At 38.7% G+C, this 24,936-nt stretch overlaps 1 protein-coding gene across 44 annotated transcripts in view; it reads left to right on the top strand.

Moving 5' to 3' along the window:
- The window catches only part of NRXN1 (neurexin 1), a 1,138,555-nt gene that overhangs the window by 1,096,055 nt on the left and 17,564 nt on the right, over positions 1 to 24,936 (top strand). For 32 of the 44 annotated variants that reach the window (XM_067462984.1, XM_067462983.1, XM_067463040.1 and 29 more), the window contains one exon: positions 12,669 to 12,756. In XM_067462984.1, the coding sequence (XP_067319085.1) occupies positions 12,669 to 12,756 (88 nt within the window). The remainder of the gene's footprint in view (positions 1 to 12,668; positions 12,757 to 24,936) is intronic. The other 12 variants (XM_067462987.1, XM_067463046.1, XM_067462997.1 and 9 more) reach the window with 1 other exon arrangement.

A 24,936-nucleotide genomic window follows, 5' to 3' on the forward strand; every position in this document is an offset into this window, starting at 1 on the left:
CATGATGGTGGTTTGAATTCAGGGAGCGGGGTAAGCTCCCATCTGTCGAGCTCTAGCTTCTCATGCAGGGACATGAGAGAAGCCTCCCACACGATGGTAAAACATCAATCATCTCGGCATCCCCTAGGCAACGTCTTTGCAGACACCAATTCTCTCACACCAGAAGCAACTTGCAGTTTCTCACGTTGCTTCTGACACGGAAAAAAGGTAACAAAAAACCAACCCCCCACCCACCCCCCACCAAAAAAAAACATAAGTGGGAGCCACATGTAGCTCACAGGTCACAATTTTCCCATCCTGATGTTAATTTTACAAATAGTATTTAAATATCCCCAAAGATAAAAATGTAACTCAGATATAAACTTCATTTAGTCTATATCTATTTTTCCCTATCATGGGAATACAAAATAACCTGAAGTTAAGCAATAGATCATATCTGTTTTATCAATATGAAATACAGTTTGCATCATGTTTTTAATTAGCATGGCAGGGAGTTGGACTAGATGGCCCTTGTGGTCTCTTCCAATTCTGTGATTCTAGGTGCTATTTATTTTTCTCTTTTTAAGATTGAAAATTGTTGATGTGGAATCTGTTGGGATGAAATGAAATCCTGATTTAAACAAACAGGTTCAAACACCTGGGTGAAATTTTCCACAAGTAGAAGCCATTTCATGAAAACAAGCTTTAGCAAAACAGCAGAGCTAATGAAGCATGTTCTTCTAATTGGAAGGCAATTAAATGCATTCTCTTTCCAGTACTTGTGTATCTAAATGCCCATTAGCTTTAGTGGAAGTTGGATGTGCAGAAAGAGCAGGCACCAAATACTCTCTGATTATGCATGTTTCTGAACATTTGATTCAATACAGAGAGTGACCCTGCATTTCATCGATCTGCACAAAATAAGTGCAGTCACATGTTCCCAGCAAACAGAAGTGTCTTCACTAAATGAGTGCAGTTCAGAGATATCAAAATCAATGGTAACTGTGTCATTAACTTCAGTAAGCAACACTGTGTAGATGTTTGAGAAATCTTAGATGAAATATCATGAAGTTTTTCAGCTTGCCCATAACTTTCCTTTCCATTTCTCATTCTTCTTGGTCATCTAGCTCAAAGTGCTCTACTCTTCATAAGAAGCATTATTCTTACTAGTTAAATAATTTAATGCTGAACCATTATGATAAGCTGAGAAGCATGGTTCGATATTGTGACGGTTTGCACACAACATTAAGCTATGGGTAAGAATGGAGAGAACAAGCTATAATGAAAATCTCAAGTTTTGTACCCTCCTCCCTCTTTCTCCATAGTGATTGTGTGGACAACATTGAAAGGCTGTGCTTCCATTTCAGTTGATCCAGAATTATTTTACCTTCTGTCTGTCTGACCACTTTAACAGGTGTATTTGCTGGGAACATGTGAGATGATCTTCTTGATGGCAACTACTGTTCTGTAATTACAGTAAAGTCTCGCATATCCAACCTTCACTCATCCAACATTCTGTATTCTCCAACTCAGTCTGTCTCATGCCTAGATCCACAGTTGTTTCAATACATTGTGATATTTTGGTGCTAAATTCATAAATACAGTAATTACTACATAATGTTACTGTGTACGGAACTGCTTTTTCTGGCAATTGGTTGTAAAACATGATGGTTTGGTGCTTAATTTGTAAAATCATAATTTGACGTTTAATAGACTTTTCCTTAATCCAACATTTCCATTTATCCAACATTCTACTGGCCTGTTTATGTTGGATAAGTGAGACTCTACTGTACCTTCATAAAGAAGCTAGGCTGACACCCTTCTTACTATTCTTCCACAGGCAGATGAAATCTTTTCTATTTCAGTATTGATTGCTCAGGGATGGAGGGTCTTTCAAAACATGCCATGTTTACATTTATTGTTTTCTTTTAATGGTCATAGTTTTAACTAATTTTAATTCCATTAATTGTTTAATTGTATTTTACATAAGTATATTGCGAATGCTGAGTTGTATTTGTGGGAGCATTCATTAACCATCTCAAATACTGAACTGAGAAAACAGTAGGATATAAATTGTTCTCAACACCATCATGAATAGGTTCACATGTAAACTTTAAACTACAGTTGTCCTTCCACATTTGCAGTTTTGAACTTTGATTCTTCATGGATTTGATTAAAAATGTTCTTTCTAGGCATTTCTAGGTCCTCCAGTATGACTTTATGGTGAACTTCTACCAGTCATGCTGGAAGGCAGAAATTTCTAGAGAGAACACCTCTCATAGGAATTTCTATGCTCTCCAATGCTATTCTGTGGTCAGCTTTCAGCAGAAATTGACAATAGAGTCATGCCGGAAAACATAGAAATGTATTGAAAGGTGTTTTCTGGGGAGAAAAAATCAATTTCTTTATTCACATATTTTCAGTTTCATGGGGATTTGTGCTCCTAATCCCAGTGAATATGGTGGGGTGACTGTTTTGTTAATTTGGCTCATTGAAATAGGTCATATTTTCCAACTGTGGTTTGTAGTTTCCTAGTTTCACCACACAATAGTTAACATTAACCATAGTTAGTTGGTCTGATTAATTTGGCAAATGGTGGTTAATCTAAAATGGAAGCTTCTGGACTAAGCAACATAGCTAGCAGCCACAATGAAGGCAAAATACACATATGTAAGTTTTACTTATACTCCTTCTCATAACATAAAACTATAATTTGACCATTGTGTTTAACCATAAACACTTGTCCAGTAAAATGCCTGAAACAGCCCACAGTCACTGAAATGTAACAATCAATATAATAATTCAGACACAATTCCTGAGCCCAGTTCAGTCTGGAGTCATAGCAAATGTTTCGGTCTTAAACGCTGATGTAGGTTTCTTTAGTTTTAATACATTAATCATTGCAATGTGTGTGTTTTAAATAACCCTGTGGAGGTAAGGCCATTTCCAATTTAAAAAATGAATGCTCAGATTTCTGAAGGGATTGCTGAGAAGTTTACCCATTAATCAGCCTTATGCTATTAGTTTCTGTTCCTGCTTGAATACAGCACAGCCTCATTCATACAATGGGCAATCTCTTCAGCAGTGAGGACCATAAGCAAAATCTTTCTACCACATATTCAAAATTGTCAAGGTGACCCAATTCTCTGTAATTTGAGACATCCAAAAAGGGACTATGCTTCTCTGACAAAATGGACCTTGGAGGAATAATTCCTGATATCTGTAGTCTGTTCCCCAAAAGGAAACTGAGAACCTCTTCAACCAGACATAATTATAGCACTATAATTCCACATCAACTGTCATAGTTTTATGCTATGGGATCCAAAGTTATTGTTACTGTTATGTGCCTTCAAGACATTATAGATGCACAGCAAGTCTATAGTGAACCTATCATGGCAGCATTTGTTCAAAAGAGATTTGCCATTGTCATCCTCTGAGACTGAGAGATTTTGATCAATAAGTGGGTTCCCATGACCAGTTAGGGATCTGAGTCCTGGTTTCCCAGAGTCTTAGTTCAAATCTACATGTAAAAAATATCCTAGGCTCCATAGTATTCACTAACTTCAGCTGAATATTGTGAGTTTTTTCCTTTGGTCAAAGTCAGCAGATACTCCAGAGCTAGCTGGAACCTCCAAAATATTCTGTGTCTTCAAAGCCTGGAGAACAGGATCAGGTCCAATTTAGAATAATCCGCTTTCCGAATGGGGCACCAATACCATCACTTTTTCACTATGCTCATCAGTGCAGCAAAAGAGGCTGGATTGTGCCGGTGCACGGAGCTACATCTGAACTCCTCAACATCAGCAGCAGACCTGTGTGATGAGCAAGAAGGAGAAGAGAATGGCCCCTTGATCTTTGTGGCCATCTCTGCTGATGTCAGCATGGGATGATGGTGATGGGCAGGAACTCAGATTGAGCTCTATGGATGACTCAGAGCAGCAGGGGCAAAATTGAGGGTTAGGTAATGGTACAGTGGGACCAAAGCAGTCTTGGCAATCTGGACCATGAAGACACCACTGCACCACTGCAGTGGGTTTGGCCAGGTGGGTCTGACTGCTTCCTAGGCCAGTCCGATGCATAAATTCACCATATCGGCCCCAGATTTAGCAGCTGGTATAGACTTAGCCTTAGTCCAAACTCAAATGCATGTTATTTAGAATTCTCATCTTGGCATTTATAGTGCATCATTAGACTATAAACCCCGAAATTTCATTGGCAGTTTAAAGTAGAAACAAGGAGTTAAAATTATGTAGTGTAAACAGGAAGCATGAAAATGGTTGTTTGAAACAACAGTGGCTATTATTTTGAAAAGACAGGAGTTCATTTACTAAACCACATGCTGTGCATGAGGAACAGAGTTACATGGCTCATTAGTTGATCCCATTATAGTGGCAATGGCTGTTAGTGAAAGAAGGAGTAAAAATGGAAACTGATGAAGTCAGATTAATTTTTTCAGTTTCAGGTTGATCCAGTCAGTGGCAGGAAAAAGGGAGACTTTCTAGGCACCTGGAATTGTGGCATCCAAGGAGAAAACACAGAAACATTGTAATATATCATCTGTTTCCCCCAGGAAATTAAATACATTTCATACATGATAGACCTGGGCCATGATCCACTAAGAAATTATTTTTAAATCCCATCGTTACAACTGTCAGCCAACTTTTAATTTTGAAAAGATTAACCTCAATATGAAAGGCTTTTCAGTGTGGTGCTGCTAATGTCTCTTTGTGTGTTTCCAAAGCAAGTGCACACCTCTGCATTATTTTAGTCTCACGATTTCAGATTAAAATAATAAAAAGAGCCCTATGAGAATAGTCTTCAGACCTGTCCAGTCCAAAATTGTATTTACCTATTTTCAGTTTATCTAATAAATAGCCTTATTGGTCCAGTCTACAATAAAGTGTCCCAGTTTCAGTGGTATGTGCTGAGGATGCAATTCTTGACCATCTGGTTCTCAAAGGAAGCTGCAAAGAACAATGCTGTTTTCAAAAACTATCCACAATTTGAGAGTTACTGTGCACAAAATTCAAACATGTTTCTCATATAAGACATTTTTTCACATATGTAGGCATAGTAATGCTATTTTCTTGTAGTGGCTGTTTCCTACATAGAAGATTCTGTTTCCTACACACACACACACACACACAACTCTTAGTGAATTTTGTACAGAATAGGTCCCAAAACTGAATATTCTTGTCAGTCCAGAATTCTCTGCATAAACGTTTCCTTATGCTTGGGAAAGACCTTTAAAAATAATCATTTTTGATGTTTTCCTTCCCTAGCATACTAAGAGAATAACTCTTTAGAAATCTAGAGCAGTGTGGCCTGAACTTCACAATGAAGTAAGCCTAGGCTATGTTTAAGAAAGACCATGTAGCATAGTGTTCTGAGCACTGGATAACAATTTGGTAGACAAAGATTTGAATCCCTGCTCAACCATGGGTACCCTAGCCATATGGTGACATTGTGAGAGTCATTCTCCATCAGTCTTAGAAAGGCAAAGGCATCAACCTTTGAACAAAGTACCCTTTGTAATAGGTTCATCTTAGGGATTTCTTAAGTTTAAAACAACTTTAAGGCACACAAGGCTGGGTTTATGGAAATTTAAGAAGAAATTCTACCACTCTGCAATCCCAGATACTTATGGGGGCCTCCCAATTTCTCTATGCCCATTCTTAGTGTCATATTGTTTGTTGTTTTTCTCAGCCTTTGTATATTTCCCTACCCCAAACCTGCAAGTTTGAAACATCTCTTCTATTAGCAGTAAGACCCTTAAAATAAGATATATAAATATTTTTGTTTCCATCCTTTGTTTTTTTGTCCTGCCCACAATAGAAATATGGCATCTGGGAACTTCAAAGTTGAATGCAGTTCTCAGGCTGAACAAAATTCCCATAATTGAACTAACTCTCCCAACTCAAAGATGAGTAACTTCTGATATTCCAGATCTTACATTTCCTGGTCATAACTGACCAAGGCTGGTGAATGTTCTATCCAACAATACTTGGAGGACCACATGTCACCCATACCTATATTGTATCATGTTAGATAGAGAATGAACAAATGGATCTGTTGTACGAAAGGTTCTAGGTGCAAGGAAGAGGGAAGCTTGAAAATAATATTGATCAATGTGACATATTTGAGTTTTCTTTCTACAACTGTCTCAACAGCCAGTCAAAGAGATCAGCTTCACACACAGTAAATTAAATTTAAATTACACAGTCTTGGCGAGAAAATTGCTCAGTTAATCTTGCCTCCTGAAATGAAATTTTATTTTTTTCCACATGAACTCCCTCCTAATTTTTCATACCCTGTTGGTTTCTGCTTGAAAACCCATCAGTTTAGCCTATTTCTTTCTTTTCTTTTTTTGCAAGCAAAGTATTGGCTTTCAGCAAAGTTATCTTTCAGTTCCAGAATGTAATCTGACCAGCCTCAAATAGGAAGAGCTAACCAAATGATTTCAATATTCCTTTTGGAGACTGGGGTTAACAAGACATTAATAAAAACACATATTCACACAGGAACACACAACTTCTACAGTATGACAATATGTACAGCATTACAGATAGAATCAAATTAGCAATGTGATTTGTGACAATGAACAATCATTAATAAATTTATTGTGCCATCAAATATATCCCTACTTAAAAGTAAGCCTCATTGAGTTCATTGGGATTTAATTCCAGTGCACACAATTAAAATAGCTTTATAGAATAGAATAGAATAGAATAGAATAGAATAGAATAGAATAGAATAGAATAGCTTGCCATTACACAATGAAATTAAATGCCTTCCCCAGCACACACCACAAAACAAAGCACTCATCCCTCCACACCCCAACCACCACGGCACACACCCCAATCAATGCGAAACCATGGGATTCAACATTGCCACAGCTCTAGGATAAAAGCTACTAAATCTCTCAGTCTGTTTGTCATTGTTTTTGTCACAATGTACTGTCTGTCATAAGGCAATATTTTTTTTTTTTAAAAAAAAGAATATTCTGGGTGAGATGGAGCCTCAAGAATGCTCTGAGCTTTCTTAAGGCTGTGGGACCTATAAAGTTCTTTCAAAGAGGAAGAGGACAACCAATGATTCTCTCTGCAGTAGTGGTGACCCTTTGGAGAATCTTCTTATCTGCCTCTGTGAAGTTACCAAAACATGTGCAGATGTAGTAGATTAGGACACACTTTAGAGCACAATGGTCAAAAGTCACCAGCAGTTTTTCATTCAATTTTTGGTGCCTTTTGGTGCCTTTTGGTGCCAGTGCTGCCGTATAAGGGCCTCAGGCCAGATCCCCCTTAACAGTGACACGCAGAAACTTAAAACTGGCCACCTGCTCTACTTGGTCTCCATTTATGACCAAGGGCTGAATTTCTGGTCCATTCTTTCTGTAGTCCACTATAAGCTTTTTAGGGCCCAGCCAGATAGGCCCAAATACCAGGACCTGTCTTGGTTTTTAGTGGAGGCATTCAAAAGATGCCTTTGGTAAAACTGAACTAAAGTTCAAAATTAATTTAATATTTAGTAAGATTTGCGTCTTAGGTAAGATTCTGGTCTTACCAGGTTTAGGCCCTGGGCAGATTGGACTCAGAGACTGAGTCACACAATCCTTGGGCCCAATCAAATCAAATCAAAACATTTATTTCGGTCATTGACCAGCACAGGAAATAGTGTCACATTTCCTTACAAACCTGGCATGTTTGGTACATTAAAAATATAAATACAACTACTAAAAACACAATATGGGTGAGGGAGCAGAAGGGGAAACAGGGTAAAAACATACAATGTCCAGATCCATCACCAGATTGTAGATTCAGGGAAGACGATTACTGGACACACAGTTGACTTTTGGAACTAGTCATTCCCTGGCGGATTTTGTATGCTGCTGCACAAAACTTTGCGACATTGTAGGTTGTAACTTGGGCCCAATCCCCACAGCCATTTATTTATTTATTTATTTATTTCGGTTGCTTCTACCCCGCCCTTCTCACCCTGGAGGGGACTCAGGGCGGCTTACAAAAGCAAGGCACAATTCGATGCCCGCATCACATAACAACAACAAAAATAACATCAGTTAACAAAACAACAATTCTGGCAATAACACAATTAACAGAACAGTAATTAATATAGACAAAAACAACCATAAAACCAATAAAAGCAATAAAACCAATGCAAACCTCATTGACGGTCAGCTTTTCACAATCTCATAGTCAAATTCCAGTTCCACAATTGTCAGTCCATACAGTCCTATCCATCTGGTTGCCATCTCAGTTTGAGAGCTCCAGGAGTTTGAAAAACCAAGAGGACACCCATCCCACCCCACCCCCAAAATAATCCCTTAAAATAAATGAAAACATACCTGGTCACCATTATGTTCTTCCTCACACCCTCCTAGCATGAGGAAATGATGTGCCAGGAGACAGGGGGCTGTGGACTGATTTTCCTCTACCCACCCCCTTCCTGGCACATCATTTCCTCCTGCCAAGAGGTCATGAGAAGAAACATAATGGCAGCCAGATATGTTTTCATTTTTTTAAGGGATTACTTTGGGGGTGAGGTAGGTGGGTGTCCTCTTGGTTTTTCTTTCATTTTAAGAATGAATTTTGGGTGACTATGGGGTGGCTGCATGCCATCCCAATAATAACTGGGATGGCATGTAGCCACTTTCCCTGGGAAAGCCCGTGTTTTGGGGTTGCTGTGTGTGGGGGGTAAAATCCACTACAAAGTGGATTTTTTAAACACCCTTCAGCATGAGTTTTACTTCCGTCTGGAAGTAGCCCTTGGTCTTTTTGATGTTAAGAATCAGATTGTTGTTCCTGCATCACAAGAACAGCTGATCTACCTCATCCCGACAGGCAACCTTAGTAGTCGAGACACTGGGAAACAATTGGAGTGGATGTGTGGGATCTATCCTTAGTTTCCGAAGCTGCTTCAGGTGATAGGAGAGCCGCCCCAGTGCTAAACCTCTATTGTGAATAGGACCTAGGCAAATTCCTATGCAACTCAGAGTAGTTGTGAGAAGAGCCACCATAAAATTACGTATTGATTCACTGTCCCCATGGTTGCAGCTCCACCAGTCTCCCATAGATAGAAGTCCAGCTGTAACTCCTGCCCAATTTCTCTAAATCCATGCATAATCCACTTGTGTCTTTATGTGCTCACTTTCCCAAACTGAGGCACCTTGAACATAGTCATCTCATCATGAAATTTCTTTGTATGGCTTTCAGCAAGCTATGACTCTCAAGAGTTTTTTTTTTATCCGACTCACTCATCATGTCTGCATATAATCCTACCAAACCTTAAAAGCATATCCCCCATCACAGAAATCATCCAGCTCTCTTGTATTAACACTCAGAGGAATGAAGCTGTAGTAAAGGAAAGTTGACAACTCCACCTTCTTCAGGAAGGACGGGATATAAATATCTGAAATAAATAAACTCTTAAAGAAGTCTTAGAAGTTAACCATTATGATGAATTTGGCCAGTTACCCAAGAGGTCTGCTAATCTGAGCAAACCTTGTTATGATTTTATCTCTCTGTGTGTCATCTCATTACACATTACACACTCCTTTGCTCTCTATACCCCCCCCCCCCCTTTCAAGGAAACCTGTCAAAGCAACAGCCCTGCAAATTGTGTGCATTTTTCATGTGTTCTTCTAATAGTGACCAAAATTCATTTTTGCCAAGCAGAGCTTTTATCTATATTTCACCTTCCAATTAAAAAGGAAAAGAAACTGAAGCACTCAAAGAATGTTGTCCACAGCTCCATTGGCATTGTGCAGTCCTGGATCATGTTAGTTTTTTGTTTCTTTAGTATTTGGAAAAGTAAAGTAGATGTCAGATGTGACTTTAAAGAAAATGTGACAATTGTATGAAGATGATAAAACCACCTAATAATGATTCACATTCCTTTGTCTATCTGGATTTGGAGATTTCGGGCTTGACTAACATCAAACTGAGTAACAAATAAACCCAGGTCTCAGTGGTAAGAATAGACGTATTGTTCAGTTTTGATTTCTCCTTCATTTTTCAAATCTTTTTTTTCTTCCATTTGTAAAAAATGGAAAAAGTTGGTAAGTTATTTTAAAATGCATCTGACTAATTGTACTCTTTATGCATGTTTGTCCATGAAAGTTCACATGCTAATAACCCTGTTATTTTCAAAGGCTTTACACTATTTGGTGTTCATCATCATAGGCATCACTCATTGCCAAGTATGATTGTCTTCCAAGGGGAAGGTCTTGGCAGTGTGTTCATAAGTGAGTGTAGAGCTCTATTGCGTATGGTCTGTCACAATGAGATTTCAAGATGGAGAGTGGTCTCAATCAGGGTTTGCTTGACACACCTTTCTCTCAGCAGGTTTCTCACTTTCACCCTCAAGGGCCAGGGCTTCCCAGTTCTCAGTATTTATTCCACATTTTAAAAGGTTACCTTTAAGTGGTTTGGGGCACATCCAAACAACCCTTTTAAAGTGGGAGTTTCCACATTTTAAAGTGGGGCACCCAAATGATGTCCCACAGAAAAATGAATTCATTCACCACAAACAAGGAAAACCCTGGTTTGTCGCAAATTAATTTGTTAGTTCATTTATTCAACACCTTCTTGGAAGGCATGGGGCAACCCCACTATTTCCGCTGTCTGGACCGCTCCCTCAAAAATTCTGGATATTTGAGGGGGCAGTCCAGACAGTAGTCCTATGTTTTTCTATCTAAATTAGCTTGGGAAACGGTCATGACACCAACCCCCTCCCCACCCCTACCCCCAAACTCCTTTGAAAAATAAAAGAACTTCCCTGGCCTCCATTAATATGGTGCCAGAACTCTCCTGGTGCATAGGAATCATGCAACAGGAAAAAGGGGGGGGGGGAGGGAAACAGCTCCTCCCCTTTCTTCTTCTGGCACATCATATCTATGCACCAGGAGGGCTCCAGCACAACACTAATGAAGGCTAGGTAAGTCCTTTTATTTTTAAAAGGGATTGGGGGGGGGGGGGAGGGATTAGGGTGTTGGGTATTCTCCCAGATGCTTCCAGGAGCAATAGACACCCAGCCGCAAAATCACTGACTTTTGTGGTTGGTGTGCAAACTACAATTTGTCCCGACCTGGATTTTTTAAACCCATGTTGAAGCAGAATTTACTGATATGTGGAACTGCCCTTGGTGTACAAAATACAGATGGAACTAGAGTGTGTGCTTACTACATGTTTTACTGAGGTACGTCCCAAGTGATGATGGATAACTGTCATACCAGGTCATTTTTTAAACAATTTCTCCTATACTTGGTGTGTTTTTCTTGGTGGATGGCTATTGGGAGGTTAGAATTAAGCACAGGCTTAATTTTCAAATCTGACTGCTGAAGACATATATGAAAAAGGTCTCATTGTAAGATGAAAAGCAGCTTTATCTCATGGTATATGCATTCCATTTAATGTCTAGTTTCACTGTGACACAGCTACCCCTTTGAAAATTCAATTGAAATTCTCATACATTCCTGCTTCACAGCACTGGCCCATTTTCCAGACCCTTTTTTCAATGGCCCTATAGTGGAAGATGCCTGGATTTCAATATGGGGGTGGATGTGTTCTGAATGTAAAGCATGGGCTCAACCACTTCACCTTCTGAAGTGCAACTGAGATGCAAAGCTTGAGAAGTTCCCCATTATGGCAATATAATAACTTGTTCAGGCAATTCTTTGCTGAGATGTGCCAAGGTGTTGCTTGGGGTCTCATTTAGAGTCAGCACATTCATTCTTTTCACAGTAACTTCACAAGCTCTATATCTGTGTTATAAAAGATGGAAGCCATTCCATAGTTCAGTATCTTAAAACAGATATTGAACCATTGAACTTAAATGTTGCCTACTTTGTCTTTATGAGTATAAAGTATCCTTCATAATCAGAAGAACAAACATTTGTGATTGCAGCCTTCAGGAAAAATATTCAGAGTGGGACTTGTGGAATGCTGTGGGAGTTTGTTACCATGTAAGCATATATGAGGCAGAGCATTTGTAGTTCATCTGTAGTTACAGATGCTGACAGTCTTCCTTTGCTATACTTGTACCCCACTTTTCTTCAGGAATTGAGACAAAGGCACAGTAAGATATGGAGAAAAGTGGGATCTAAGGGCACCAAAGAACTGACATTGATTAACATAGTGTTCTATCTCTAGAGCCCAAAAGGTTCAATCTATAAGTACAAACATGAAGGTAACAGGTAGACAAGACAGAACTGGTTAATAGTGGCTGGAGAGCTTTTTCTCAAAGTAAAGCTTAAAATGGGTTTTCTTTCCAAATGTGGTAGGACTATGTTGAAGAAAGAAGAGGAAAATACAAGAAACATAGTGAGGTGTAGGAGAGGAAATAAAACTGGAGACCAACAGTGTTGCAGTCAGAATCAGGGAGGTAGAAAGCAACACCATCTGTCTCATTGGACATCTGCTGTGTTAGTTCTCAATTAAAAAAAGAATATTACCTCATTATTTAGAAAAATACAGAGTGGTGACATAATCTGTATCCAAGATTGAGTACAAAAGAGCAACTTACATCATCATTTTTAAAAAAATGGTCGGGGGTTATGTGTCTCTGAAGATCTTGGATGACTGCCTGCGGATGCAAACCTGGACAGTAATATCGATGAGGACATACTTGAACAAGTTTGATTAATTCAAATGGGCTCTTTCTTTCCTTTGCAGACCACAGATGACATCCTGGTGGCCTCGGCCGAATGCCCCAGTGATGATGAGGACATTGATCCCTGTGAGCCGAGCTCAGGTGGGTTAGGTTAGTCAACTTTTTATATTACTTTCTTTTCATTTTGGTTCTTTGCATGCGGCGGTGGCAAAAAAAAAAAAAAAAAGCACTCTCTCTCAGCCAGCATTCTTGGAGCAGGGCCAAAATTTATTCCAGCTCTAATGCCTCCAAACTGGAACTCTCAGTCATGGGCCCTCCAGTCTGAGTATACAAATCAAAGGATATTGAAAGTACCCTCTATGATTTTAATATGTTTCTGTAACAATCCATTTTCCAAACAGACTAGAAATGTCATTGGCATGAGTTAGAGGATGGTGTTGGCCACAAGTTATTAATTGCATTATTTTTGTTTTCTTATGTTATTGCTTGCATTGTTGTTGTTGTTGTTGTTGTTGTTGTTGTTTTACTGCCTCTTGGCCTGCTAGAACCATCTAAAGTAGCATATATCCAGTTTGCTTGGAAGAGTACCTTCATATATAAAATCAAATGTTGTGTGGGGGTAGAAATTTTTGAGCAGCTGCTACATTGGGGGGGAGAAGTGGGGATGTTGGACTTCCTGCCAGATTTGGCTCCAAGGAAGGGAGAGTAAACCTGTACCCCATCATGTGATTCTTCCCTTCAACTACTCTCCCATTCATAAGGTGGGGTGGGTGGGATAGCATATATTCTTATTTCACTTTTAGCTTGAAAATATAGCATTTGAAACCTGTGATTTCATGTATTTATCTCTAGAATGTATCTCCCATTGATATAAGGATCATACTATACATTTCCTGATCCAAGATCTTAGCTCTTAATCTTCGGAATCTTCAAAGACATAAGATAGCTTACATGATAAGCTTTTATCTTTTATTGCTTTTTATCTTCAGCCAAGGAAATTATAAAAAATAGGGTGCATTAATAGGAATTTTCATTTTGTAATTTTTACAGTTTTTTTCATAATAATGATGGTTGAACATTTTGTTCAATTGCCAGGTTTTATTATACAGAACACAGAGAGTCAGACCATTGTTCTATCTAGCTTGGTGATGTCTGACTGGCAGTGACTCACCTGGTTTTTAGGCAGAGAACATCTTTCCCTTCAACTACACAAGTGACTTTACAAAAAGTATCATTGGCACCTTCCTCTTTTTTTGGACCGGCCAAGTCCAATTTACCAGGACCTGTTGGGCTTTTGAATTAACAAGACTTGCTATAAAACCACAAGAGCTGGCAATACAGAAGAGCTTTCACATCCTGGTGCCTTGGCTCTTCTGATGTATTATAGCAACTTGGCTTTTTACAGACCTCACTCTGGTTGCACCATCTGCTTCTTTCCAGACTTTATCACATCTGTTGCAGGGGAGCTGCCATTACTTTAGCCATAATTCTGAATTTCAGGCAGTGCTTGAAATTATTTGTTTGAAATTTAACACAAGGCCCACATTCTACACTATTGTATATGGAACCCTGTACATTTAAAGTCACACAAAGAAAACAACTCCAACAGTCTTAATACTTGGGGTAGAGCCTAAAAAGGTGGAATAATTGCAAACAGGCACTGCTTATCCATTTTTCTGTGTCTTTGGAGCAAAACTGAAAGGCGAAGAAACTGAAACATGCTCTTCAGTAATGCACCAAAGGCACCACATCCTCAAGAAATTTTACCCTCCATTTTTGGGCATCCCAAAATTGTTCAAAAGCTATACCCCCCCCCCCCCCCATTGGTTGGAATTTGGTTGAAATAGAAGCTGACTTCCATTTCAGCCATTGTTTTCTATTGTTAACTTATGTGGGGGAGCTTGAGGATAGGAGAGCAAAACTACTGTGTTTTGCTGTAGTTTTGAGCCACTTCATAATGGTTGAAAAATAACCTGGGAAAATGTGTTTAATGGTTGGTGGGGACTTTTAGAGGCTTCTGGATCACACTTTGGTGCCCCAAAGCATGCAGTCCACAGGTCACAGTTCGGACCCATTGCTATGAAACAAAACAAGAATTGGTATTGACTCCAATTGGTTCACTGATGCAAAGGAAGGGAGGGAGGGTATGAGCAGGAAAAGAGAGAAAGACTATAAAGTGTTAAATGTGTCATAACTAATGCAGACAAACTGCATTAAATTTTAATATGAAAACCATCTTGCCCTTAATAGACTTTAGTGCTGCAAATCTCCTGAGATTCACAGCACTTTGTTTATAGAAACAAAAACAAAGCCATTCTTCCATCAATTGGTGGGATATAACCTTATCTAAAACTTTTAAAGACTTAAACCAGCAAACTAATGGCATTAAGGGTAGTATATTGCCAGTTATGTCCATTTTCTGGGAAGTTTCATCCTTTCTTTTGACTGAAGTGAAAGAGGATTAATCTATATCTGTTGCAGAACAATCCTATACTTCCTGATGGTTTGAGAGCTTTCTGGGAGAATGGAAAGCATTTGAGATTGAATTTACTTCTCGACAGTGGAAGTTCCACAGGGAAGGGAGAAACTCAAAGCACTTCTCTTCTCTTCCCACTTTCAGGGTCCTTCCACACAGTCCTGTTTCCCACAAGATCAAGGCAGAAAATCATACAATATCTGCCTTGAACTGGGTTATCTGAGTCCACATTCAGATAAGGTGGGATTTTCCGCCTTGGTGCTCTGGGATATAGGGCTGTGTGGAAGGGCACTGAGAAAACAAAAATAGTATATGGTCCTTGGAGCAGTCTTTGGATTGGGGCCAAACTGTACCATTCCATTGAGACATAACACACAATTATAAAAATGCTAAATAGTTGGGATGCCAATCTTTGCTCATTTCATTCTTGCATAAAATAATGAAGAATTTCAAATTGTTCATAATAAACCTTTTATATTTACCACTCTTCCTCCTCCAAACAAAAACTCATATGTTCCAGCTGGGTGATCATGAGAGTGTCTACATATTGTGCAAAAATGTTGTCTGTTTTGTGAATGTACTATTTGTGCAAAGCTTGTTTTTTTATATATACAAAGAACAGAATTTTTCATGCAAAAGCAATGTTTTTATGATGTTTTGTGAAAAGATTGAAATGAATCTATGTTTTCAGTATGTTGTCTTTATGTGTACAGGTAACAATTTCTAATTGAGGATGAGAAGATTTACAATTATTCTTTATATCCCTATCAAATAGATTAGATGCATGTAAAAATAATCATGCGTAAAAAAAATAAGTAGTACATTTAGTCATAAAAGTATAAAAGCCACACAGATATGCACATGCTGCATGTATCATTGTAATATTTAATCTCAATAGATGATCATTCTGTTTACCCCTTTTAGAATTACACTATGTGAAGCCTTCCGGAAATGATATGTGAACTCAGGAAAAAATAGTAATGTCCATGTGGAATCAATATCCAATCATTTCCTTGGGTTTTAAGTGACATCCTAATTTCATTCTTCCTTCTTCATCTGAAACACTGGCTTCATCTGTCTTTCGTTGTTTTAATGAGATCAAGTTTTCTGCACAACTGATTCAGTAGGGCCTCCCGAGAAGAGCGACTAACAGAGAATGAAGTCAATGTTTCTAAGGTTTACAGCATAGTGCTTCTGAAATTTGCTGTTTGGATATCTCTCTACTGAGGAATTATGGGGTTAGAAAGACAGGCACAGAGCTCTATCAAGGCTAGGTAGAAGATGGATCTTTAGGTGATGGGCAGTAGACTTCTGCTCGCTTCAGTTGGAAAAGTAGTATAATTGACTGGTTGATCTGACACGACAAATAAAATAAAAGTAGACTTCTAAGGACTTCCATCTCTCATTTATTTACCAACGGCAGCATAAAAAGTATCTCCCTACTAAACATAATTTTTCCTGCAGAAAAGAAGAAAGATTAGAAGGATTGTGAACATCACTTGAGGTTCTCCAGACAAATTCACTAGACTAATTTTTCTATTCATTTCCTAAGAATATTGCTCAGTTCTATGTGTATATCTTGAAGCATGTTAATTTGAGATACTCCAAAGTGTAGAAGAATATATACCCTCATCTTCCAAGCTGATAATGCTAGAATGTCTGTAGGACTGGGCATGAGGACCACTTTATCGGTCTATCTTGATGCAGGATGAGAGATCCAAGGTACAACACATCATAAATTATCAGGGCTATATCAACAAATTCTGTCATCACCCAATATAGCGGTTTCTGGCTGTGTTTCATGGAAATGGCTGGAAAAGAGAAAAACCTTCTGGTCACTACTGAATCACCTACTTTAGTGCAATTCTACAATCTTTATGTTTGGTACTGAATTTGTGTGATGAGACTGTAACTGTCAAGTAGCATACAAAGATAGCTTTTTCTCCCATTACAATACAGAGCAATTCAGACACTAAAAGCTAGCAATAGAAATGAATTGTCAAACAGTACTAAAATCACTTACAGTCTGTGCTAGAAGGCTTGGACATTTGTTTTATAAAGGACTGATATCCTCTGACAGCAGGTCATCATCCCTGGAGAGTGTGTTCCATGTACAAACACATTCAGTATGTTGACTGAGGCCTTCTTCTCATGTCTAATTTCAGGAGTTAGAGAGATGGAAGAGATTACATCAGATGGGCAACATTAAATTAACAGCAGCCTTGACTATTTGATGTTATGGCATTTAGATGATTAAGAGAGATACCAGCACTTTGTGAAATAAGACCAAAAAGACAGAACAACTGTTTGAAAAGCTAAAGTATATTTGCAAGATTTTGGTCAGTTGCATTTAGCTGCATTTCACACTAACAATAGTAGATTCACATATAACATATTGCCATAGTCTTGCAGTAACTGAAGCTGACCTCACAGGCAGACCATTTCTCTCCAGAAGGAACTGTGTGCCTGGATGTCATACATTGTGGCCTGATCAAGACCACCATACCAAAACACATATAAGGCCAATTACAATGAGTCAAAGCTTTTGGCACAAGGATAGATTTTTTTAAGCTTCATGAATGTTAGCGGGTATTTACAACACAGAAAACCCACTTCACTTGCACCAAATTAGATTCCACTAGGTGTGTGCAAAGCTTCATAGTTCCATTTCATAATTCGGAAATGTGTATGATTCGTAACTACGAATTTCCAAATTACTAATCAGAAAGAGATCCCTCTGAAGTATTAAGAATTGAAACAGAAACCTCGGAAAGTTTTGGAGAGATTAATAAAGATTTGTTGTTTCAGATCTTTTTTTCCCACTGAGTTGCTGTGGGTTTTCCAGGCTGTATGGCCATGTTCCAGAAGTATTCTCTCCTGACATTTCACCCACATCTATGGCAGGCATTTTTCAATTTAAAATATTCCATCCATAATTGTCTGGGATGGGAGGGGGTGGGAGCTGATGTGACTGACAAGGGCAACTGCATGCTGTTTATTTCCTTGTCAGACAACCACAAGAATAAAGCCGATCAGGCAGCTTTCTGCTAAGCTAGTCTCCTCCCCACAGCATCTCTGTGTCTTCTCTGTCTTTGCCGAAGAGAGAAAAAGATGTGTGTTTGGAGGTCTATTCTGTTTTTCTGTGTTCCTTAAAACTTAAACTTATAGTAGCTTTTTATAATATAAAAACTTATCAAACTTTATTTATATACCGCTCTATCTCTCCTGAGGAACTCAGGATGATTTCCATATAACAAAACACCAAAAACATACGAAGTGAGCAAAATCATAAGCATAACATTATCAAACAACACATATACATTGAAAACCAATTCTTCCCTATTCTTCATGTGAAAATTACTGTTAGGGCCAATTTGTAATAATTCTGTTTGTTTCTGTCCTTTCATATCCAGTCTGTAACCTTCCTTTGTTGAAATTATCCAACCCCAAACTTACATTTTCCAAATTTCCATAGGTAGATAGTTTGCTATACTCCCTCCCCAGCCCTTACCTTTCTCTCAAATCCTTCTTTTATCAGCTTACCATGTGTGTTTAATGTTTATAAGTCTCATTGCTATGAAAGTGATCACGCTGGGGCTGTACCAAGGACAGCCTCATTCTTCTGGCATGAGCAGAATTCTGGGAAATGTAGTTTGGGAAGGTGAGGGTGTCTGTAGTAGAGTATTCAAAAGGCCCAACCCTAAACTACATTTCCCAGAATTCTGCTCACATCAGTGTAGGTTAATCATGTGTGATTAAATCGGAAAAATTCTTTAAAATCAGCGAATAGATTTATTGTTCCCAAAGTTGGAAGGCTTACTGCCATGCTCATGTTGTCCCTGTAATTTTTTTAAAAAAATGTAAAAGCTTTTTTATGTTTTTTTTTAAATTCCTAAAAATCAGTGACTAAAATGTTCTGAAACTTAAAGCTTAAAGTTGGAAATGCTGCCTAAAGTTGTGCCATGTTTCACACCGATAGCAATAAAAATGACAGAGAAACAAGCCTCTAAATTTTCCCTATTGCCACTAAGGGAACAAATCTTAAAGAAATAATTATGAAGCTTTGAAGATTTGTATTATTAATTGGAACGGGACCCCTTCAAATCTTTACAAAATGAAGTGGGGGCCATCCGAATCTCTGAAATGAATTACTAATTGGATTTCCGCCACTTCACACATCTCTAGATTCCACAAGGAATTAGGGAACATCCACCAAGTCTCCAAGTGTGTGGATATCTCTCCCAGTTGAAGGTAGTATCCAAGGTGTAGTTAAAAGCAGAAGCTTTACAGAGCAAAAGTCTGAACCAGTAATTCTCAGACTCTAGCCCTCCAGTTGTTTTGGACTTTAACTCCCAGAAGCCTCAGCTAGTTTAACCAATGATCAGGGATTCTGGGAAATGAAGTCCAAAATACCCAGAAGACCAGAGTTTTGGGGGGATCTGGTCTAAACAAAGATATATCTAGTATATTTGGAAACTTTTTGGGGGGTGGGGGAGTAATATTTCTCTCAACTAGGCCAATTTATTCTCAGAGGAAAGTGAATGAGCTCATATATTTGTCTATTGAGATGATCTTCCAAAATGAACAATGAGCTTTAACTCTACTAACACCAGCTATCTAGTAATGCTCTACAAACTATGCAGGTAATCATACACTTTGATAGCAAAGGCTATGCTTTCTGTACTGGAAGGTTGGAATAGCTGGTGGAGGTGGCACTTCCTGGAAGCTTCAAAAGGCAAGGTCAGATATAAAATTACCCCAGAGCCCAAGATCCAAATCATCCCTCTGGCCACATTGCTTGCCCACCCACAATGCTACTGACATTTCACAGTTCTATTTTCATTTCTGAAACAGTCATTATCTAATGCCCTACTAAATAAGTATGATTGTGTCTCATTGCACATCCATTTAGGTCCATGTTAGTATTTCTTCAAATCCTGCTAATAATAAGTTTTACCACCCCACATTGTTCTTGAGATAAAATGCATAGACACACTGAAATCTTGCAGCAGACACACTCTTGAGCAAGGCCTTGGGTTGTCCTGCAACTTGCACAAGACTTAGACATTACTTGGGGATTTTAAAAGGTGGGAAGAACTTCAGATAAGATCCAACCATGGACTTATATAGGTAGAAGGCTAAAAACCAATAGATGTAAGAGGGACAGCCCTCCCTGGCAAATGCCCCCCCCCCCCAAAAAAAACCTTTGGAGGACTCAGAAATTCTTCTAAAAAGCCAAAATTCTTTCTTTCTTTTTTTGTCTTTCTGCCTCTTAAAGCCCGCAATGCAAGCAAAGTTCACTTTGCTAAGTTCTCACTGATGCAGCGATAATGGTGCTTTTTAGAACTAAATGCTTAAGGGGTAAATGCTGTGGGTGCTACAGCACAAAACTTCAGTCAGCTAAAAGGTTTGTGTCCGCAACTGCTGATTTATAGTATCTCCATTGATTGCACTGAATTATTAATCCAGCAAATTTATTTTGAAAAGTGGGACAGTGGCACCGTTCCTCGGGAGGGGTGCTGTGCCGGAATTGTCATGGTAAGCAAACCCTTGTCTTATCACCCCTGGATTTTTGCTGGCTGTGCATCCTCCTTGTGATAAATAATGAATGGGAAGATGCAAGTGACTTGTGACAAATGCAGGATTAAAAAAAATGCAATGCAATACAATACAATACAATACAATACAATACAAGTGAGAATTTGCCTAATCAACCAGCCAGCTAATAACTAGGGCTGGGCGGTTTCGTTTCGTTAATTCGTAATTCGTTAATAATTTGTTAATTTTTTTAATTACAAAACGATAACGAACCATTCTGGAGCAATTTTTTTAAAAAACGAATTTTTAAATAGTTTTGTAAATGCTTCGTATTTCGTTATTGTATTTGTTTCATTATTGTTTTGAGGTCGTTTCGTTATTATTTCCGCATGTCTGGGGCAAGTTTTATGGTTGTTTTTTGTTTAATTAGTGAAAAAAAAATTATAATATCACACCAACAGTCAACAACAGAGGGAGAGGGAAGCTTCAGAAGTTTTTGGAGGTTTTTTAGCGTATTTCGCGGTCGCGTCCGCCATTAACGAATCGATTCGTTATTGTTTCGGAAATCAATTCGTTAATGTTTTGTAATTTTTTTCACATTTACGAAATTTCGTAAATATCAAACTTTTTAAAAGGAAACTTTTGTAATTATTTTAAATAACGAAATGCAAAACCCCCCAAAAAACGAATCGATTTTAGAAACAAATTTTTCCGTTATTACCCAGGCCTACTAATAACACTCAACTTCTTTAAAGTGCAGTGTTATAGAATCATAAATTTGGAAGAGGCATCAAGGGCCATCTAGCCCAGTACCCTCTCATGCAGGAAAATACAATCAAAGCACCCCTGACAGATGACCATCCAGTCTCTGCTTAAAAACTTACAAAGACGAAGGCTACATCACCCTCCAAAGCAGCATATTCCCCTTTTATGCAGCACACAGCATCAGGAGATTCTTCCTAATGTTTGGGTGGAATCCTCTTCACATATTTTTGAGGCAACTTTTTGTTTTGAACCTCACTCAAAATGGCTCAAAACTATTGCAAAGTGAACTCACCCCTCCCAAGAATACAGCTATACAGTAGAATGAATGCATATTGACACAACTTTAACTGCCATGGGTCAATACTATGGAATCATGAGAGTCATAGTTGTACAGGTTCTTTAGCCTTCTCTGCCCAAGAGTACTGGTCACTCACTGAGCTTCTAGAATTCAGTAGCATTGAACCACACTTATTAAACTGGTGTCAAACTGCATTCATTCTAAAGTGTGGATCACTCCAAAGTCATATACCCCAACACTTTTTATAAAGCAAAATAATGCACCAAAAAAGTGCAGGCTAAAATGAAAGCAGGAGCATTGTGATGTCTCTTTTGACAACAGCTACAATACTTGTGGCGTAGAGGGGGCAAAAAGAGTAGCTCTAAAGATCTAAGCAAAATCTGGAGAGGATTTACATCCCAACTGGCATGTAACAGTGGGAGTATTCATCCGTCATTGAGGCAAATCTATGGGGCAGCATGGGAATCCGTTGCCCCACATCACCACCTTACCCATCACTTGGGGAAACTGTCGCTGCACAGCTTCCAACCCGCACTGCCCCCATTGCTGGTAGTGAGAACATGAAAAGCCTCCTGTGATCTCATTGCTCAGTCATAGGATTCTGAAAGCACTGTTTGGGGACTGAGCCGCACTGGAAGTAGCTGCTCATCATGTGAAGGGATCCATTGGACTCAGTCCAGAAACTATGCTCTCAGCGTCCTACGATCAGTCTGAAAGCCTGTGCGATGGAAGTCAAAATCATAGGCTGAGTTATTACCCAAAGCTATGAATCTATGCAATAGTGTCTCTGTCGTTGTTCCCACTTGCTCTTAATGCTGATTTAAAAAATTATAAAGTTGCAATGTTATCTTTCTTCTTGTGGCCATCTCCTAGGGGAAGCAGGAAGATGTAAGCAATTCTGCACATTCACTTCATCCTCCCGAAAGGTTATGTAAGCAAAAAAAAAAAAATGGTTGCTGCTAAACTCACCAATAAATTTTTAACGAATAAATTAGTTGCTGTTCTTTAGTTTGTGGAAACACAACATCTTGTAATACAGATTTTATAACCCTAATGGGACTTTTTTCCCCCATCATGCAGGGAATGAGGAAAACATCAATTTCAGCGCAGTTTGCTGCACTGTGAGATTTATTAGGTTGCTTATTGCATTTCATTAGATTTATAGCCCACCTATGCCAAGGACTCTGGGTGAGTTATATAAATATTTACAGGGCACAAAGTCTAATTTGGCATCTGCAGTAAAAAAAGAAGTGTCGGCAAAGGCAGCAATTTTTGAGCTTCACTATTTGATTGAGTTCCCATTCAGAAAGTTTAGGTATTGTGTGAATCCATTTGGTTTCTTGAGAAAGTTGCCTTGCCATCCACTTGGCATGCCCTGTCATAATCATATGATTTCCTGTCATCACTCCTGATAAGAACTGCATGCGTGCTCCCAATTCCCAACATCTTCCTAACAAGTCCAAATCAATGACTATGGAGAAACTAGAGGAGAAAGTCTGAAACAGTAATTGTGCAAAAGCATACTATAGATGCCAGGTGTGAGCAAACTTCAGCCCTCCAGGTGTTTTGTACTTCAACTCCCACAATTCCTAACAGTCGCTAGGCTGTTAGGAATTGTGGGAGTTGAAGTCCAAAACACCTAGAGGGCCAAAGTTTGCCCATGGCTGGTATATACTCATGTACAAGGTTTGGGGACCAAAATTATGGATTTTAATATGATCCATTGATAAGTTGAGGATCATTTTAAGGAGAGGGGAAAACACCAATGCCACATTGAGAGGTGAACCACCTTTGGCCACTGTTACCATTTTTCCACCAAAGCATTCATATAGGCCAGAAGAAGGACAATGGAGGCAAATGTAAAAGGGATTCATTCTTCTTAAAGATTTTCCTAGCATGGACTAAGGTCTTGCAATTCACCATTCTATTCAGAGAAGGGGCTTGTCCTTTTTTTTTGTTAAGCATTAAGATACAGTATTTACATTGACCCATGGATACATCAACCAATTTTTGGGGTTGATGTTTTAATTAAAATTTCTACATTTATGCATGAGTATATTAGGGTACTTGCTGCTGAATGGCAGACAAGGGTTGACGGAATTGACAATTGGGCATTACTTAAGGGGTGCTGCTCCAGAGAAATGCCTAGAGATTTGAGAATCACCCGAGAAGAAATGAGTTGGAAGCATTTTAGATAAAGTGCAAAAGATACATCTTCATGGGAACTTTCTATATACCAGTTCTGGTGATTTTAGCTGCATCTGCACTGTAAAATTAATGCAGTTTGAAATCATTTTATCCACCATGGTTCAATGTTATGGAATCCTGGGATTTGTAGTTTGTTGAGGCATCAGAACACTTTCATAGAAAAGGTAAAAGACCTTGCAAAACTACAACTCCCATGAGGTAGGAGTGGAGATGTTTATTTCCAAGTAAACATGCATAGGCTTGCAATGCTCTTCAAAAAATATTTGCAGAAAGATACACAGAAAGATGCACATGCACCGACTTTGTGTTTTGTAGCCTTAACTATATTATAAATGCAGTGAACTCCTTTTTTGTTCGATGTTATTAAGAAGCTCACAAAGAATAGTGCATTCAGATGATTGGAAATGGAAAGACATTAATTTGTTATAGGTCAGAGGTGGACATTTAAATTGTGAGCTTCACATTCATAGGGCTTGCATGCTTAAAATTAGTTCCTTCTGTGAAATTCCCATTTACATCTTCACTGCAGTAAGTTTTCATGGGGCTTAACAGTTCATATAAGATCATCAACTGATATCCCTTCTCCGGCTTAAGGTATCAGTGACATAAATGTTAGTCTGCTGGTGAAAAACACTGCATTAAGTAGGGCTGAGCAGCACTGCTTGAGAAATAAAATATGGGTTTTGTGCACAGTCTTTCCAAAGGAAAATGTCACCTGTCTCATTGAAAACATAATTTGGGGAAAGGTTTTCTATGATAACATTTGACATGGAAGGGTCAACCTGCTTTCTTGCAACAAAACAAGAATGGGATTTGTGTCTTTCTATACGTAGCACTGCAACTCTCATTAGATCTAACCAGCACAGCCAATAATCAGGGGTAGTAGGAACTGCAATTCAGCTACATCTGGAATGAGAACCAAAATGGTGTAGTGTAGGTTGGCGAAAGGCTTTTTCTTCCTCTTCATGGAATGAACTTTGTCTTATCTTTGGGTTGTTTCAAAATCAATTATTTGTCCCCTAAACCTGCCTTCAATTTTTAGTGG

This window comes from Anolis sagrei, chromosome 1, assembly GCF_037176765.1.
Source record: "Anolis sagrei isolate rAnoSag1 chromosome 1, rAnoSag1.mat, whole genome shotgun sequence".
Classification (NCBI taxonomy): domain Eukaryota; kingdom Metazoa; phylum Chordata; class Lepidosauria; order Squamata; family Dactyloidae; genus Anolis; species Anolis sagrei.